We start from the raw sequence: 15541 nt of genomic DNA, 5'->3' as shown, positions 1-15541 counted from the left end.
TAGGCAGTGCAGCCCAGCCTAGTCCAGGGCAATCGTGCCCTTGTCTGTTGGCGTATAGTCAACCTCGTCGGGGTACTCGAGGCCGGCCAAAGATTCCTCGGTCTCATTGAGGTCGAGACCCTCGTGGATATGCCTAGTTGCATATTAGCATTCGTTCGCTGAGGATGATTTTTCAGGACGGACTTGTCTATTGCCAGGACCTCGAGGCCAGGCACGCAGTCGATCAAGGCGATGATCATGTACGACCCGAAGAACGACCAAACGAAGCCGATGATCACCTCGACTATCTGAACCCAGAGCTGGCGGATGTTTCCATCAAAGAACACCCCACCGGGAATGTCAAGGCCGCCGTATGCAGCTACCTTCTTTTGAGCGAACAAGCCGGTGAAAATGGTGGCTGCAACTCCACCCACGCAGTGCGTCGCGAATGTGTCCCCGTTGTCGACCCAGCGCCAATGGTGGGAAAACTTGGTGAACTTGATCCGGAGAGCCTGACGGCAAAGGAGCGCCCCGAAGATGCCGAAACAGAATGCTGTCGGCATATCGATGAAACCTGCCGCCGGCGTGATCATGACGAGGCCGGATATGGCACCCATAAACGTCGAGTCGATCGACCACTTGCCCGTCTCGAAGTAGGTCATACAGGCCCATGTCAGCGCGCCAGCCGAGGCACACAGATTGGTCACGCAGAGCGCCATGACCGACTGGAAGCTCAGCGAGAGAGTGGTCCCCGCATCGAATGCCAGCCATGATCCCCAAATGATGATCATGGAGAGCAGTTGGTAGAAAGAGTTGCCCGGCCGGTGCAGTCGGATGTGCGTTGGAGTTCGAACCTGGGATTTGCGCGAGCGGAAGATGGGATACGACAAGTAGATGCTCAGGGCCGTAGCCGTCGCTCCGGAGCAGACGTGGACAGGTGTTCCTGGAGGGATGGGCGCGGTATATCAGCGTTCCGTAGCGTCACCAGACCAGTTTACCTGCATTCTCACCTCCCGCAAAATCCAACACGCCAAGGTCTTCTCCGAGAAACCCACCGCCCCATACCATGTGCGCCAGCGGACAGTAGATGAAAGTCGACCAAAGCTAGCAAAGCTCGTCAGCATCACCCGCACCGTGAACATGGGCGCGGCGCGTCCCTCCCAGCTCCAAGCAAACTCACAGCAATGAACGCAACAATCGGCCATAACCGTCCCCTCTCGCAGATACCCCCAACGGCAATGGCGCAAACGGTGGCCTCAAAGACAAGCTGGAACTCGCTGAACAGGATGGCGGGGATGGTGCCCACAGGCTCGGCGAGCACGCCCATGTGGAACAAGTGCTTGAAGCTGCCAAAGAAGCGGCCGCCGCCTTCGCCGTAGGCCAGCGTGTACCCGACGACGAACCACTGGATCGAGCAGGTGGCGATGGTCAGCACGGCCGGCATGGCGGCCGCCAGGCTGTTGCGCTTCCATGCGTAGCCGCTGTAGGCGATTCCGACCTGTTTGTTCCCCCGTCGACGGTTAGTTTGAGGGGTGCAGTGGGTAGGCGGCCACTTACGGTTGGCACGATGGTCCAGCAGAACACGGTGCAGACGAGGATGAAGAGAGTGTCTATCTTGTCGCAGGCTTCCCAGGCCTCCTGGACTGAGGTGTAAGGCATTTTTTTCTTCTTTTCGTGTCGGGTTTTGGTGGAATCGTGATTCACACGGCAAATACAAAACGCGGCATGTCTGGGATCTGTTGCTCCTCGAGGAAATGAGGTTGTTGATGGAGCTGGAGGAGGTGAGGTTCGCTATATGTTGCACCAGGAGAGCCTGACCTTGGAAGTAGCGGGGCCGCACCTTTGGATTATGTCTCTTTTTGTCATTTACCTACCAGCCATATATATTCGGTTCCGCGGATCTACCGGGGCCAGTGTGGAAGGTAATGTCGGCTCTCCAAGTAGTACGAAAGCTGGGGATCTCCAACCATCTTCCACCGGGTTACCTCAAGACGGTTGATAAGCATAAGCAGGTGATAAGCTACCCCTGATGCTGTGCGGCATAGAGTGCGGGGAACGCGTTCCGATGGCGATAAGGCATGTGGGTGAGGTTGCACGGCAGCAGGTAGGGCTGTACTTTTTACCCGCTTTGAGGTTAGCTTTAGGACGTTTTGCCGAAGAGAGGATGTTCGAGATTAACTGCTTTTGGTGGTTGCCAAAATAGCAATGCTGTGGTGTATGTACCAGGATAAACCCCTTACACGTGGTCTTTACTCTGGCCATAATCAAGCCCGGGTATTTCATGCTCCTGTCATGGCATCTGAAGGATCAGAGCAGGAAGTAGGGACGTTGATCTCTTGTGTCTGGCTCAGAGTATGGTGCTTCTGTGCAGTCATCTTCCTAGGAGGGACTGCCAGCTGGCTTATAAGATACCTAGATAGTAGTATGCGATGCGCTGACTAGCACTACTAGGACTAGTCCTATCAGGAGTTTCAGCTCATCTACCCAAAACAAAGAGTAAGAATACTAGGCATTGAAGGAAAAAAAAACCATGCGGACACACGGATACCTAGTTTCAGGGTAATCGACGTTCATGGCAGAACTTGAGGTTGTTGACTTCCATAAAGCCTTTACCTAGTATGCCGGCCATGACTGTCAGACTGACGAGGCATGCGCAATACGAAGTAGCTAAGAGCTGTATGCAGTGTTCTCAGCATTTCTGCCATACCTCACATGCTCCCTCCCAGTTATGCTCGGAACTATCTGAATGTTTGTTTCGTGGATACTGCCAGGTTTTCCCTGGGGAGGTTACTAGTAGCTGCCGCTGGCACCTTCCAGTTCACACATGACTACAGGTACCTTACGCTTTGAATGCCTAGGTGACTCAACACTCCCGTCGAGAACAGGGGAGGAGCTCGAACACTGGGTCGCACCTTCTTCAACAGAACCAGAATCGACTCGGTCGCAATTTGTGAGAATCACCTCAAAGGCACCTAGGCCTGGCAAGGCACAAACTGTTGAGGTGCCCTATGAGGCTGCCACATGGCCAAATTTCAGGCTCGCCGTCATTAGAGTTCCGTTGAAAATGCCGAAGGCCTTGCTACAGGGCTTGAATCAATGACGGAACTGAAATCAGGAGCCGATCTCATCATGCCTAGGGAGTCCCTTGACAGTCAGTCTTCTGCCACAATCCAGTCGCTACCTTCAGTCGTAGACCATCACCAAGCAGACCACTATGCGAGGGCTCACGGCTTGACGATCGACAGTCACCGTCCCATATGGCCCAGCCAGTTTGAGAATGACCGTCTCATTGCCTTGACAATTTCGAACCTTCCGCCGGGACAGCTCATCGAGAATTCCCAGCTTCAGGAGCTCCTCTTTCGTTCCATCATTCCTACACCGGAGCACTGGCAGGTGCCCGCCAAGTCGCTGCATCTGCTTCAGCAGGTTGTCACCCGGGCTAGTGAAGCAGATATTCAAACACTCACTTCGCAAGCATGCTCTTCGGAGTCTGCGGAATGGAGAAACCTCAAGTTGGAAGCTCCTGCACTGCGCAGTGACCATGGGACCGACTGCCGCCGGCTAGACCGACGGCTGAAAGGTTTTTTGAAGCCGTCATTACCAGATCATAGGCTTCCGCTCGATCCGGCTGATATAAACAAGGGTGAAGCGCTTGAGTTTCCCCCAACTGCGAAGGCAACGGATGCAGATATGATGAGAGCCATTGAGACCGAAAAACTGGAAGTAAATAAGGCAACACTCGCGTACTTGCTCCGGGGCTTGGACGCAAGCTGGACAGAAGAAGAGCATCGGGAGTTTGTTGGACAGAGCTCAACCTACTCCGGGGTACGAACGTATACAGTTCTCACCAGAGAGCGCTATGCTGACACAAGGTTCAGGTTGGAAGCAGGGAACCCTTGACGCCCCCATTAAGTCCCCTGAAGGAGACACTTCCGGAATACTTCGTCCCCGACGAAGAAGCCTGCAATATACCAGATCCATCTAATGGCAGCTCACGGCTAAGCGAAGACATACACAACGCAGACCGCAGGATATTGGAAGCAGACGACATATTCTGGGCACAGGCGCTTGAGCGTAATGCCTCGCCCGAGCGATACGAGGATATTGATGTGCCAGAGATCATCAGAAACGGCGAGTTTCAACCAAGGCACCTGGCGTCGACTCCACAGCCTGTTTCTCGAGACCTAAAACTCGACGTTCCGCTCATCACATGCGAAGATACCGACAATAGCGCTGAGAAGCCGACGCGGGTCCTTGCCCCGGAAGAACTGGCAAAGGCCAAGCTCTTGGTAGCAAGCAGTGATGCGCCTTCGAGTTCGGATGGAGGTGGCCAGCTTGTCAGCTTTTTCCGAGAGAAAGCGATTACTGTGATGCGATCCGTGGAGCAGGAGAAACTCCAACCGCTTGATGCTACAGCCAGAGTACCCGTTCCAATCATGGACTTTTCCCTTCCAAGGCTTGAGTGGGAAGAATGTCTTTGGGATGCCAAAGCAATGTTTCTGTGGATCTGGGGGAATACCGCCGTCGACTCGCAAGGACCCAAATGGACGCACAATCGAGCGGCCGAGCAGAGAATGGTTTGGGTGCCATTAGCTCATATGAAGGAAAAGAAGCTGGTTTCTGAGTCGATCGAGGTAGATCAGGGCGTCATGGATTCCTTCTCAACGGTATGCCGGGACTGTGACGTTCTAACCAGTGCCGATTACGTCTATAAACCGCCAGGGTTGGCAGTTCTTCGGGCAGCCGATGACGAAGACGATGAGGACGATTATATCGCACCTCTTGAATCGTTTGAACAGCCCACATGCAGTTCCCAGCACGCGAGCATGCAGAGAAGCATACCGGCACATTCAGTAGCCGGCATAGATGCGAGTGGCAACGACAAATCGCTCATAAGCGCCAAGATAGTATCGCCTCCAGCTTCTTTGGCAACTCTTCTCAGCGGAAAAAAGCGTCTCATCGAAGAGACTCTCCAGAAAAGGCATTCACCTGGGAGGCAAAACAGGGAATTCGATATACCCCATGGCATGACGGCCATCGATATCATCGATGAAGCCCTGATCCCTTCGACAAACGTCCTAAGAGGGTTTGTGAGCGAGTACACCGATTTCGCGCCGCTGGTAGACAATTTTGTCGAGATGAACTTCGCGAAAAAGCCTAAATTGACCCACAGCTCTTTCTTCGAGCAGTCCAGCAAAGCAACGTCAGCCGCAGCAAAGACAGAGTCAAAAGCAAACGATGAGGCGGCAAAGCTGATGCCGCCGCCGCCCAAACCTATCCCAGCCCTCGCCCCTGACTTCAAGCCCCCCAATCCTCCGCCAAGAATTGTCGTATCCTCCGACACCTCCAAGCTCATAACCAACCAGCTGGAAAAGCTTCTCCCGGGTATTGAGCTCATCTCGCGCGACTACGACAAGCGTCGACCACCAGGGTGGTCGCCAGGCATTGGACCCCCTTACATGGACGAGGCGGACGTCGTGGTCTCCCCGGCAACCGGCATCCTGCTCACAACAATGGTCAGGCTCCGGCAGAAACCTCTCCCCGGCCAGACAGCGCCAGAAACAGCGACAAACCTCCGGCAGGTGGCCCAGAACGTGGCTACCCGCTACGAGCGCCTCGTCGTGCTCGTGTCAGAGGGGAACAAGCACAGCGAGACAGCCAGCCCGCTGTCGCAGTCCGACGCCCAGGCGCTTGCCGAGTTCCAGGGCTTTGCGGCCGGTTTGGGGGTGGCCGAGATGCAGGTTGTGTATGTCGGCGGCGGGGTTGAGACGCTGGCAAAGTGGCTTGCCGCGATCGTCTGTACCTATTCTTGGGAGGCAGGGGAACTGGGGCATTTGCTGCTCGAGGTCGAGACGTACTGGGAGGTGTTCCTGTGGCGGGCGGGGATGAACGTGTTCGCCGCGCAGATTGTACTCGGGATGCTGAAAGTGCCTGACGGGCGGAAGGCAATTGGCGACGGCGAAGGGGGCGGACAGGTGAGTGGCCTGCCCTTGTTTGTGATGATGTCGCGGGAGCGGAGGGCCGCACTGTTTGAGGAGGTGTTGCAGGGCGGAAGGGTTTTGAGCAGAGTGAGCGAGGTGCTCGATCAGGCTTGGAGCCAGAAAACCATTGACGCTCAATATCTACATTTGGGGGTTGATTCTGGCTTCCAAGACTTACGCGATACGTGGGCGTGATGGTGGGGAGCTTCTGGATTGTGTTTGCTGCGATTGCTGGCGTGTCTTGGAAAACCTTGCTCCCCCCGGGATAGGACTTTGCTATACGTGTATCTTCGCTGTTGTTATCCGGATGTGGAGGAATCTCTGCTATGTCGCTTCAATTGCACATTCAGCGTCTGGTGAGGTGTCAGGGTGGCAATAGGTGATAAACCGCCAACGGTCTTGGAGGTTGTCGTCAAGGCTCAGATTCCTGTTCGTCCGGGGCTCGTCTTTCAACCTGAGGTGAATCGCTTGGTCCTATGCTCCAAACCTTGAGGCTTGTCTCCTGAACGACAATCCGGGGCTTTGGCTTGCTCCGCAACCCACTGGCCTCATCAGAGTCAGACTCATCCGAGCTGTCGGAACTGCCCGAGATGTCGGAGCTGTAATAGTCCTCATCTGCGATTTTCCACGACCCAGAGCACGTCGCTACCACCGATCCACTCATATGCATTGCCGTGCTCCCCACGGCCGAGCCATGCACCTTCCACTCCCAGGACGGAGCGACACCGCCGTCACAATTCCCAACCCCCTCCCACAAGACAACTCCTCCATCCTTGGTCCCTGCCCACACCTCAAACCCACCGGTCTCTTCACTCCCACGGAACACGTCACAACTCAATCGCTGATTTGTCTCCCCGCTTCTCCCCTCCAAACAAGCCAGCAATCGATGTCTTCCCCTCACGTCGTACACCAACAACCCGTTGGCTCCGCGCTCATTGATGAGCAAGTATCTCCCACAGGGCGACCACACCGTCTGAACCACGCCCCTGCCCCCCACGCCGGCCTCTTTCGCGGCGGGGGCAACGCTCCAGGTGGCGATACAAGCGCCGCTCCCGGCACGGGCGAGGTCGTACAGGCCCAGGTTCCTTGTCCACGTGCCCGCGGCGACGACGCCCCATCCCAATCCGTCCGGCTGGGAGGCGGCGGCGAGCGCAGCGACAGTCCCGCGCATGCCGACCCCACCGCCCTTGGCGAGGTGGCGCGTGGAGGGGATGGTCGGGACAGAGAGCAGGGGCGTCGAGGCGGGCCGCGAGACATCGTACACGGCCAGCAGGTTGGCGGTGCCGGCGATAAAGTGCGTGCCCGGGCGCGGCCAGATCAGGGAAGTCACGGGCAGGTAGGCTTCGGTTTCTTGTTTGATGAGGTGGAAGGAGGCGAGCAGTTTGGGTTGGTGTTCGGTCGGGGCATCTTCTTGGCCGTCGTTGTCGTCTTCATCGGGTGTTGTGGTTGCAAAGGGAGACGGTGGAGAGGATAGTGACGATGAAGCTGATGCTGGCCTAGGGGGAAAGGCATGGTGGAGATGGATGGGGTGGTCGGTGCTGGCCGTCAGGAGAACTTGGGTGGAGGGGTGTTCGAGGGCAAAGTAGGGACATGGGGCTATAGCACTGGTCGGCTCAGGGAGCACGAGGGTACCGTGTACGTCAAGGGTGATCGGACCTTGTCGCGGCTCGAGGAGATTCTCGGGCAGGACAAAGGTGCATATGCGGTTTGAAGACGATGATGTGAAGAGGGTTGTGCCGTCCGCTGACCTGGGAAGTTGTTAGCAATGGAAGGAGTTTATGCTAAGTAAGAGAAAATAACATACCATTGTGCACTTTTGAAGAAGGGATCGCACCCCTGAGTCTCACGCCTTCCTCGCGGTGGCTGCCATCCGTTTGGGTTGTAGCAGGAAGCTACGGGGTTGAGTGAAGGTTGGCCCATCTTTTGGCCTCAGCCAGATCTGTATCATGAAATTTTGTGTACTATCCCTAGAACTCAAAGAAACTGCATCTACCCCAACTGGCAAAAAGGAGATTGATGTGTTTGATGATGCATCTAACAGAATGTTGACAATGACAACGAAGTTCCAGAAGTGCAGATAATATTAACTTTACAGGGGCTTGCAGATCACTGGAAACCAATACGGACACTGCGCTACAGTGGACCACCCCCACTCTCGGCAGTCACCAGCCCTGCACTGCAGCTCCACCCATTCGTCAAGTTGCAGCTTTGCAGAACAAACCAACCGGCAGGCAGCCCGAGAACCACCCATGCCAGGAGCTCCACGAAACCTTGCAGGTCCAGCAGAGCTACTTCGGACCTCGCTCTTTCCTCCGTACCTTCCTTCACCCGACAGCCCGACTTCCTGCAAATCTTCATTCCATCTCCGCTGTTTCGAGACGAGCCCTCCATCAGGCGAGAATATTGATAGCGCGCCTGGTGTTTTCCAGTAGCTGGATCACCTCAAGGTTTCAGCTCTCGCGGGCTTCCTGAGAAGCAAGCGACTCGCCCACATCGTCCAGCACGTCGCGTCGCCGAGGTGCCGTCCCGTCAAGATGGTTTCCTTCCTTGGAGACGATCGCTGCGAAGAGCTCCGCGATCTTAGCATTGTTAATCTCATTGTTTCGATGTACGGCCGATTCGTCCCGCAACCCTGTTTGCTGCTGACTGTTCCACAGCGTCATCGTCATTGGCATGCTGATTAGCTACCTCCCTCAGCATGTCCGCATCATCCAGCGGCGCACATCCGAGGGTATCTCTCCCTACTTTGTCCTTCTCGGCACCACCTCTGCAACATCAGCCTTTGCGAACATCCTCCTTCTTCCAAAGTCCCGCCAGGATGTGGCCTGCTGCAAAGAGCTCGAGACATTCCATTGCGTCGCGGGTCTGCTGGGTATTGCGCAGATGGGAGTTCAGTGGATCTGCTTCACTTTCATGTGGGTTCTCTGATGACTGACTGCTGCCGACAACGACTAACCGGACATCTCTAGCTTTGTCCTCTTCCTCGTCTTCTTCCGCTACCGCCCGACCGAGGACTTAGAGAATGAAGAGTTGGACGAGCATCAGCCGGGGTGGCAGACGGCGTTGCTGGTAGCATCTCTGACCCTCCTACACGGCCTTGCCGTCATCATAATCACGGGGATCTTGTCTACAGTGGCGCGGGAACACCTCTCTATCTGGGCCAATGTTCTCGGCGTCATGGCCGCTCTGCTTGCGGGCGTACAGTATATTCCACAGATCTGGACAACGTACCACATCAAGCATGTCGGCAGCTTGAGCATCCCAATGATGTGCATTCAGACCCCTGGCGGCTTTGTCTTCGCAGCAAGCCTGTTTGCCCGGCTTGGCTGGGCCGGATGGAGCTCTTGGGGTATCTTTCTCCTGACGGCTACCATGCAGGGCATCCTCTTGTACCTGGCCATTTACTACGAGATTCAGGCACGCAGCCATGGTGCGGTCAAGTCGGCCACTGCCTCCCCAAGGCAAAACCTATCGCATCTGCATGCTAACGGCTTCGATGACGACACTCCTGGTCGATACACGGCGCACCCTGAGCACTACGCCACGACGCCAGAACAGTTGCTTAGGGTCATGGACCGTCAGGATAGCGACGCAGCTGCTGAAACGACTCCCCTGCTGAAGCCTGGCGGCATTGGTGATCCCCACCGAAACTACGATACCAACCGGGACTAGGAGAACCGAAAGGACATTCCGTACTGACGCTGCGGCTTCCACCTGCATCTCGCTTCTCAGAAACATAGGAAAACCAGAGGCATACTTGTTCAACTTAGAACATCCTTGCGCTCTGCCTGAGCGGTAGCGCTAACAGGATGGTCTGGGGTATTGCGACTTGGGGTTTTCAACGTAATGGATAGATGTTGGACCAACAGTGGAGTCATGACCCAATGTAATGTGAGTATCCTGAGTTTCAGCCTCATGATTGCTCCGAGATCTGACGGCCACTTTTCGTGTAAGCGTTAGGGGTACTCTGGGCGGGCATACAGTCTCGCTCCAACGCCGAATAGAGAGTGCGCCTTATAAACACCAAGGGCACGCTGAACCCGCAGTCCCCATGTGATTGGGCATTTGTGTTTTACAGTCCCTCTCCTGGGTGAGACTCAACCATCTCTTCAACTAACCAGCCCGCATGTTTTTCACATCGCGCCTCTGGTCAAGGTTGCGCTTGGAAAAGCGGACTGCAAACTACCCTTGCATTCTTGGTCGAGTGACAGGAACCCCTAGGCTCTCACAGCTGATCTTTCTGGGGAAGCTTGTTGAGAACGGCCATGCGTTCAATTTCCATTTGCGAGGGTGCGGCTGTGCTTCCTCCGCATCTTTGGAGAGTGTCTCCTTGCAGACGGGCCCGATCGGTTCCTGCAGGTGCCACAGACCCTGCGGGGCGATGCGGGATGAAGTCAACGTCTTTGCGTTTACCTTCTCCCATCGAGTTCCTGGCGATACGCTGCGGCTTTGTCCCTCCAAATCGGTTACTCGATCCCCCATGAAAAATATCCGGCTGGGTCGTCTTCGCCAACACCCCTCAACATCAAAATATTTTCCGAACGCTAGCAGCGGCTTGGTCGTCAGACTTTTGTTTTCTAAATGTTCCGGCTTGGGATTGCTTCCATTTGGGAAGCGCCTACTTGAATCACGGAATGGACGCGGGTTGCTGCAAGGATCTCCGTTCCTGGAACATGTCGGTCGGAGCCTCGTCTCCTGCCATGTCTCATGTTGCATTTTACCCGCGACCCTACTTACGTCTGCATGCCCTCTCACGGCGGCGCGCTGAATAGCCACGCCGATTCTTATGGGTGCATTTCAAACAGCATCAGCCGGCTCGCCGCTGGCACAAAGTCGATCATGTCTACCGTCAGCGAGCACCGCTCTGGGCGATATGCGTCGTTGCTTCCTCCTTCCCACACCCTTTCGGCTGAAGGCCTATGGTTCGTGATGCCGTGCTCCCATTTCTGTATAAGGGGGCCGAGCATGCCTGTTAGCCGTCCGCTTTGCCTTTTTTTCTCCTCTCCGTTTCTTTGTTCTGCAAAACCTACGCTTCGATATCCGACCGTCGATTACTCATAATGTTTGCCGTCTAGTGTACTAGAGATATATCGCAACCGTTATTGATTAGCCCATATACGCATCATCTACGTCGTCGCCAACGGGTCTGGGCCAACAATGTTACCTCGCGGACTGCTTGCTGCTGAGAGGGCGAGGGTGAACCGGAGACAGAACATAGCACCTTGCCCGGGAGGAGATGGAACGACCATTGGCACCTTCCAAAACTTCACGGTGTTTTGCAACACAGATCTCGAGGGCAATGTACTCACCATCCTAGACGCCTTCGACTTCACGGCGTGCGTTGACCTTTGCTCCTCGCACCACCCCAAATGTGAGGGCGCTTCGTTTGACGGCTCGCGCTGTACCTTAAGGGCACCGGCACGGCCTGAGCAGCGTCGCTCAAGAAGGATGGAATCTGCCATTGGCTTTTTCCCAGGTGCAACCTCGAATTGCCCGACGCTACAGGGAGAACAGCAGGCGCTCGGCACTGCGTTCACAGTCATGTGCGGCTTTGTCATCGCTGGAAACGACATCAGCCAGAACTTCGCGCCTACCTTCCAGGACTGCATGGGCCAATGCGCGTCAACGACTGGATGTGCAGCCGTGACGTTTGACCCAAGCCAGGATCAGGGATTCAAGAACTGTTACCTCAAAACAGACGGGATCGCCCCCAGCGCCATCGTAGCAGACCGACGTACCGATACCGCCATGGTAGTGAACGGTGCTCAGGTTCCTTCCGAAGACACAGACCCTGGCGTGTCAACTGTTCCCCTCCCTTCTCCATCCGGCGCCCCAGCTGGGTCAGTCAACGACATCGTCTTTTTCACACCGCCTGGAGGAGGAGGAGCCCCTCCGGATTCGTCGGCCGCCGTCGCGGCGCCTGAATCCTCGGCCGCAGCAACCACAACCCTCCTGGCTACGCCATCAGCTCCTTTAGTAACAGGCGCGCCACCATCATCCTCCCCGTCCCCTGGAACACCACCATTCATTTTTCCTGGCGTCGGAAGCCCCCCGACATCCTCAACTGTCATTCCCGGGACGGCTGGTCAAGACGCGGGCAACACGAGCTCAAGCAACGCGTGGGTTGCTGCCCCGGTGGTGGGCAGCATCTCTGCGATCGCGCTGATCGCCGTCACCTTTGTCATGCTCAGGCGACGGCTACGGGGTGGCCGGAAGGGTGGACGGCCAAATAGTGCTGGCTCTTGGCGTCTGCCAAGCTTTCTGACTGCCTGGTTACCTGGCTCGTCGTCATTGAGTCGCTCAAGGGGCCGCAGCACGGCGAGCGGCAGGAGGATGGTCGGGATCGGGAATTTCTCCGAGGTCAATGCCGGGCAGCAGAGCGCAGAGGTCCAGACTAGTGTCAGGAACAGCGTTGCAGGCTTCTTGACTGGGCGACCGGCAGGCATGGAGAGGCTGGAGGATGTCGAAGAGGCTGATAGTAGTGAAGAAGCAGGGCGATCCAGGGAAAAGAAGGAAACTCCCGTTTATGAGGTCAAAAAGGGGAGAGTGGAGTTGAGGAGCAGCCTCAATGGGCTGGGGCAGAATAGATGGTCCTAGCTGTTGCGGGAGGGTTGGGAGTTATCTTTGGCTAATACGAGCAGGGTGCCGTAATGGAAGGTGTTATACACGAGGAGGCCGGATTTCCACCATGGAGTTTGAGAGACAGCCCGCGGATACCACATTGATTTGGTCATTGGATATTTTCGCCAGTTTTGGCTTGAAATATCGCAGACAATTCCTTCCTCGAGTGTTATGCGGTCTCTGGCTGGCGTTGATGTTCACTTTGGAGTCACAGGCCCCCCTGCGCCAAGTCCCACTCATCGATCATGCTTTCGGGGGGGATAGCGGGTGCGCAATCAGCTTTGGGGCCCGTTGCTTGCGCTGAGCATCCGATTGGTCGGTTCTGACTCCCCACTGATAGCACGGGCTGCGATCAATGTGTCATGTCGGCGATGAATGACTTCGGACCTCTTCCTTCTTCTTCCTGCCACACTTCAAAACTCCCTCTTTGGGAAGATTTTGCTGCTGCAGCGGGATCAGAGGAGGATTCGGGAGTTTCTCTTCTTTGTCTGTGGTTTTTATTTTTCAAGACTCTTCCTCACTGCCCAACTACACTTTAGACAGACGCCTTCTATCACCTCATTTGGGACCAGTGATAAGCCTGGAATCCACCTCGGCATTGGGAATCTGGTTCGCCACTTTACGCGCTCAGGACCTTGTGGGCTCTTCAGCGTGTCGATCTCGTGTCCCGATTTCCTAACACACAAGGTTTGCATTTGACGACAGAAGAGGAGCAAATTTCTATCCAATGGCTATAACACGCAACCCATTGTCCCCCGGCGAGGACGTGGACCATGGGCAGCCGAGTCAACCGCTTCATCATCCGCAGCCCACGCATCCACCTCAGCCCCTCCATCAGCACACCGTCTCCAATGCCTCGACCGCGACCGTCGACATCGAGGCCTGGACCGTTGCGGCGCTGGAATCGCTGAGCATTGCACCAATTGCTCGGGGCACGGGCAATACCCTGTCCATCCCGCTCGACGGCAGCCACCGCAACCAAGGCAAGCCGGCCGAGAACGATGACCATGCTGGCGACGACGTGACCTCCCGGATGAGGCTGCGTGGGGTCGCTTTTGGCGAGACGACTGACGGCGACGACGCCGGGTACGGCGCGGGCATCACGCCGCCGCGCCGGCTGCCTTCTCGCCGCGACAGCATGCGCAGGCGTGAGGCGCTGCTAAAGGGCAAGGAGGGTAGCCGGCAGCGGAGGCGATGGGAGAACGGTCGGTTTTCTTCCTCCCTCCATCCCATCCCGTCTCGTCCCATTCCTTTTCTTTCCCATTCTATTCAATGCCCAGACCAAACTCCATTTTCTTTCCCTCCCTATCTGCCCGAGTCCCGCCTCTACAAGGTACCGTAATCAGTCACCCAATTAATTGACTTCCACCCCTTGTTTTGCAGACCGCCTGCTGCACGTCCCCAACGTGCAACCGCCTCTCCCGTCAGACTGGCAGGTCCACCCCACCTACCCGGTGCACGGGACCATCCCGTACCAGTTGGCGCAGTACTGGGACAAGGGGCTGCGGGAGCGCGCCGAGGAGCGCAAGGCCAAGGCCGCCATTGCTGCGACCGCCCGACGCCGCGGTTACCCGGCGGCGGCAGCAGAGTCAGCAGAGGGCGCTCTGCCGGGGCCGGAGGTGGAGGCGGTGGCGGGCCACGTTCCGCGGGACCTGCGCGCCACAGCCAAGCGCACCCCTGCCGTCAAGTCGTGGTTGCGGGTACTTGAGGAGCCCGTGAGGCAGTTTGTGCTTGAGCAGCGGCGTGTAGCTGCAGCTGTTGTGGGTGACGCGGTGAGGGAGGTTGAGGATGGGGACCGGAGTGACGAGACGGATCCTGATGACGAGGAGATTGTCTTTGTAGGGCGCAACGGGCTGCGCACAAGGGACGGTAAGCCGGTGTCGTCCTCCTCGTCGTCCTCCGTAGCGGGGAAGAGACCCCTTGCCGCTGTGCGGAGGATGGAGGAGGAGGAGAAGAAGAAGACCAATTTGAAGGGCTTGGTCCAGGAGGAGGAAAAGGGTCTGATTTTGGATACACTTGGGGATGATGCCGGTGGAGCGTTCAAGTGCGTTGGCCCTTCCTCCCCTTCCCCTTCCCCTTCCCCTTGCCTCTTCCTTTTGCATTTCATTCGTTCTCTCTTGTTACTGCCATTTACTTACCACTGGCTCGTGCCTGCACATCTCGCCACAGGCGCTGGCTTACCCACTCCATCTCGGACTACTACGGCCTCGACTCCAAGTCGGTTACGGTTGGCAACCCGGCGCGGCGGGTCGTCTATGTGCGGGTCAAGCAAGCGCAGATGCAGAAGTCGAAGCAGAAGCAGAAGCAGATGGAGCAAAACCTGCCAAGTCGGCTTGTCCTGCCGCCCCCGTTATGGGAGATGTTCTGAAGGGGTGGGTGGCACCGGCACCTGGTATCCGCGTAACACACTGCACTTGGAAAACGGAAAAGTGCTTGCATCGCAATCACGTATGCCTAGATTGGAGCTTGTACTGTACCTATACATTCATCCTTGGTTAGAAGATACACACATATATATCTACTTGTATCGCGACCTAATGATCAACCTACGCATCGAGCGTGCAAATGCCATGTCTGGTATATCGATTCCTGAGTTTGCATCGTCCTGTCCTAGTATACCTGCACTACACTGAACTGGATGTTGGTATTTAACCGCGCAACTTCAGAAGACGTTCAGGGGAACTCCTTGCTTACACGTCGCTCCTGATCGACATGATCCCCAAGCACTCGCCAGGCGGACCAAGCGACGCACATCACCATGATGTTGCAACCTGCCATCTCTATTCTTATCCTGCCTGAGCATTAATCTGTGCTGTCTGAGGCTGGCATTTTTGTGTGCCGCTCTCTTTTCGGCTTGCCACTCGCAGGTCCAGTGAATTGAGCTCTGCTTGTCGAACTGGGGGTTGAAGAGACGTAGCTTCGGGCCATTCAGTCATGCATTCACATTCCCAGCTTCAGCA

The 15541-nt window shown here is 56.1% G+C and overlaps 7 protein-coding genes across 7 annotated transcripts; 5 read left to right on the top strand and 2 right to left on the bottom strand.

Moving 5' to 3' along the window:
* Positions 1-18: 18 nt before the first annotated feature.
* On the bottom strand, positions 19-1638 carry N656DRAFT_790821 (Rh-like protein/ammonium transporter; the record flags this gene model as incomplete). The annotated part of the gene is made up of 5 exons (XM_064816918.1): positions 19-133; positions 184-922; positions 990-1083; positions 1160-1477; positions 1537-1638. The coding sequence occupies 5 exons, from the start codon at positions 1636-1638 to the stop codon at positions 19-21; spliced, it is 1368 nt and encodes a 455-aa protein (XP_064668532.1).
* Positions 1639-3108: 1470 nt separating this feature from the next.
* N656DRAFT_809253 (uncharacterized protein) lies at positions 3109-6389 on the top strand (the record flags this gene model as incomplete). The annotated part of the gene is made up of 3 exons (XM_064818360.1): positions 3109-3130; positions 3173-3804; positions 3858-6389. 3 exons carry the CDS (start codon positions 3109-3111, stop codon positions 6153-6155), a joined length of 2952 nt encoding a protein of 983 aa, XP_064668531.1. The 3' UTR covers positions 6156-6389.
* On the bottom strand, positions 6373-7880 carry N656DRAFT_712734 (uncharacterized protein; the record flags this gene model as incomplete). Its single annotated transcript, XM_064811843.1, has 2 exons — positions 6373-7708; positions 7765-7880. The coding sequence occupies 2 exons, from the start codon at positions 7878-7880 to the stop codon at positions 6373-6375; spliced, it is 1452 nt and encodes a 483-aa protein (XP_064668530.1).
* A 614-nt stretch (positions 7881-8494) lies between these two features.
* On the top strand, positions 8495-9632 carry N656DRAFT_712722 (uncharacterized protein; the record flags this gene model as incomplete). Its single annotated transcript, XM_064811841.1, has 3 exons — positions 8495-8568; positions 8618-8875; positions 8930-9632. The coding sequence occupies 3 exons, from the start codon at positions 8495-8497 to the stop codon at positions 9630-9632; spliced, it is 1035 nt and encodes a 344-aa protein (XP_064668529.1).
* Positions 9633-9825: 193 nt separating this feature from the next.
* N656DRAFT_187538 (uncharacterized protein) lies at positions 9826-10871 on the top strand. Its single transcript, XM_064808815.1, has 2 exons — positions 9826-9851; positions 9921-10871. Exon 2 carries the CDS (start codon positions 10087-10089, stop codon positions 10726-10728), a length of 642 nt encoding a protein of 213 aa, XP_064668528.1. The 5' UTR covers positions 9826-9851; positions 9921-10086; the 3' UTR covers positions 10729-10871.
* Positions 10872-11117: 246 nt separating this feature from the next.
* On the top strand, positions 11118-12557 carry N656DRAFT_712942 (uncharacterized protein; the record flags this gene model as incomplete). Its single annotated transcript, XM_064811860.1, has 1 exon — positions 11118-12557. One exon carries the CDS (start codon positions 11118-11120, stop codon positions 12555-12557), a length of 1440 nt encoding a protein of 479 aa, XP_064668527.1.
* A 751-nt stretch (positions 12558-13308) lies between these two features.
* Positions 13309-14949, top strand: N656DRAFT_799669 (uncharacterized protein; the record flags this gene model as incomplete). The annotated part of the gene is made up of 3 exons (XM_064817899.1): positions 13309-13786; positions 13965-14625; positions 14751-14949. The coding sequence occupies 3 exons, from the start codon at positions 13309-13311 to the stop codon at positions 14947-14949; spliced, it is 1338 nt and encodes a 445-aa protein (XP_064668526.1).
* Positions 14950-15541: the final 592 nt, after the last annotated feature.

This window comes from Canariomyces notabilis, assembly GCF_033297395.1.
Source record: "Canariomyces notabilis strain CBS 508.74 unplaced genomic scaffold N656scaffold_17, whole genome shotgun sequence".
NCBI lineage: Eukaryota > Fungi > Ascomycota > Sordariomycetes > Sordariales > Chaetomiaceae > Canariomyces > Canariomyces notabilis.
This window is presented reverse-complemented; position numbering and strand designations above follow the sequence as displayed.

Excerpts from the sequence above, each read along its gene's own strand:
- N656DRAFT_187538 (XM_064808815.1), top strand. The coding sequence starts at position 10,087 with ATGTTTTTCACATCGCGCCTCTGGTCAAGGTTGCGCTTGGAAAAGCGG.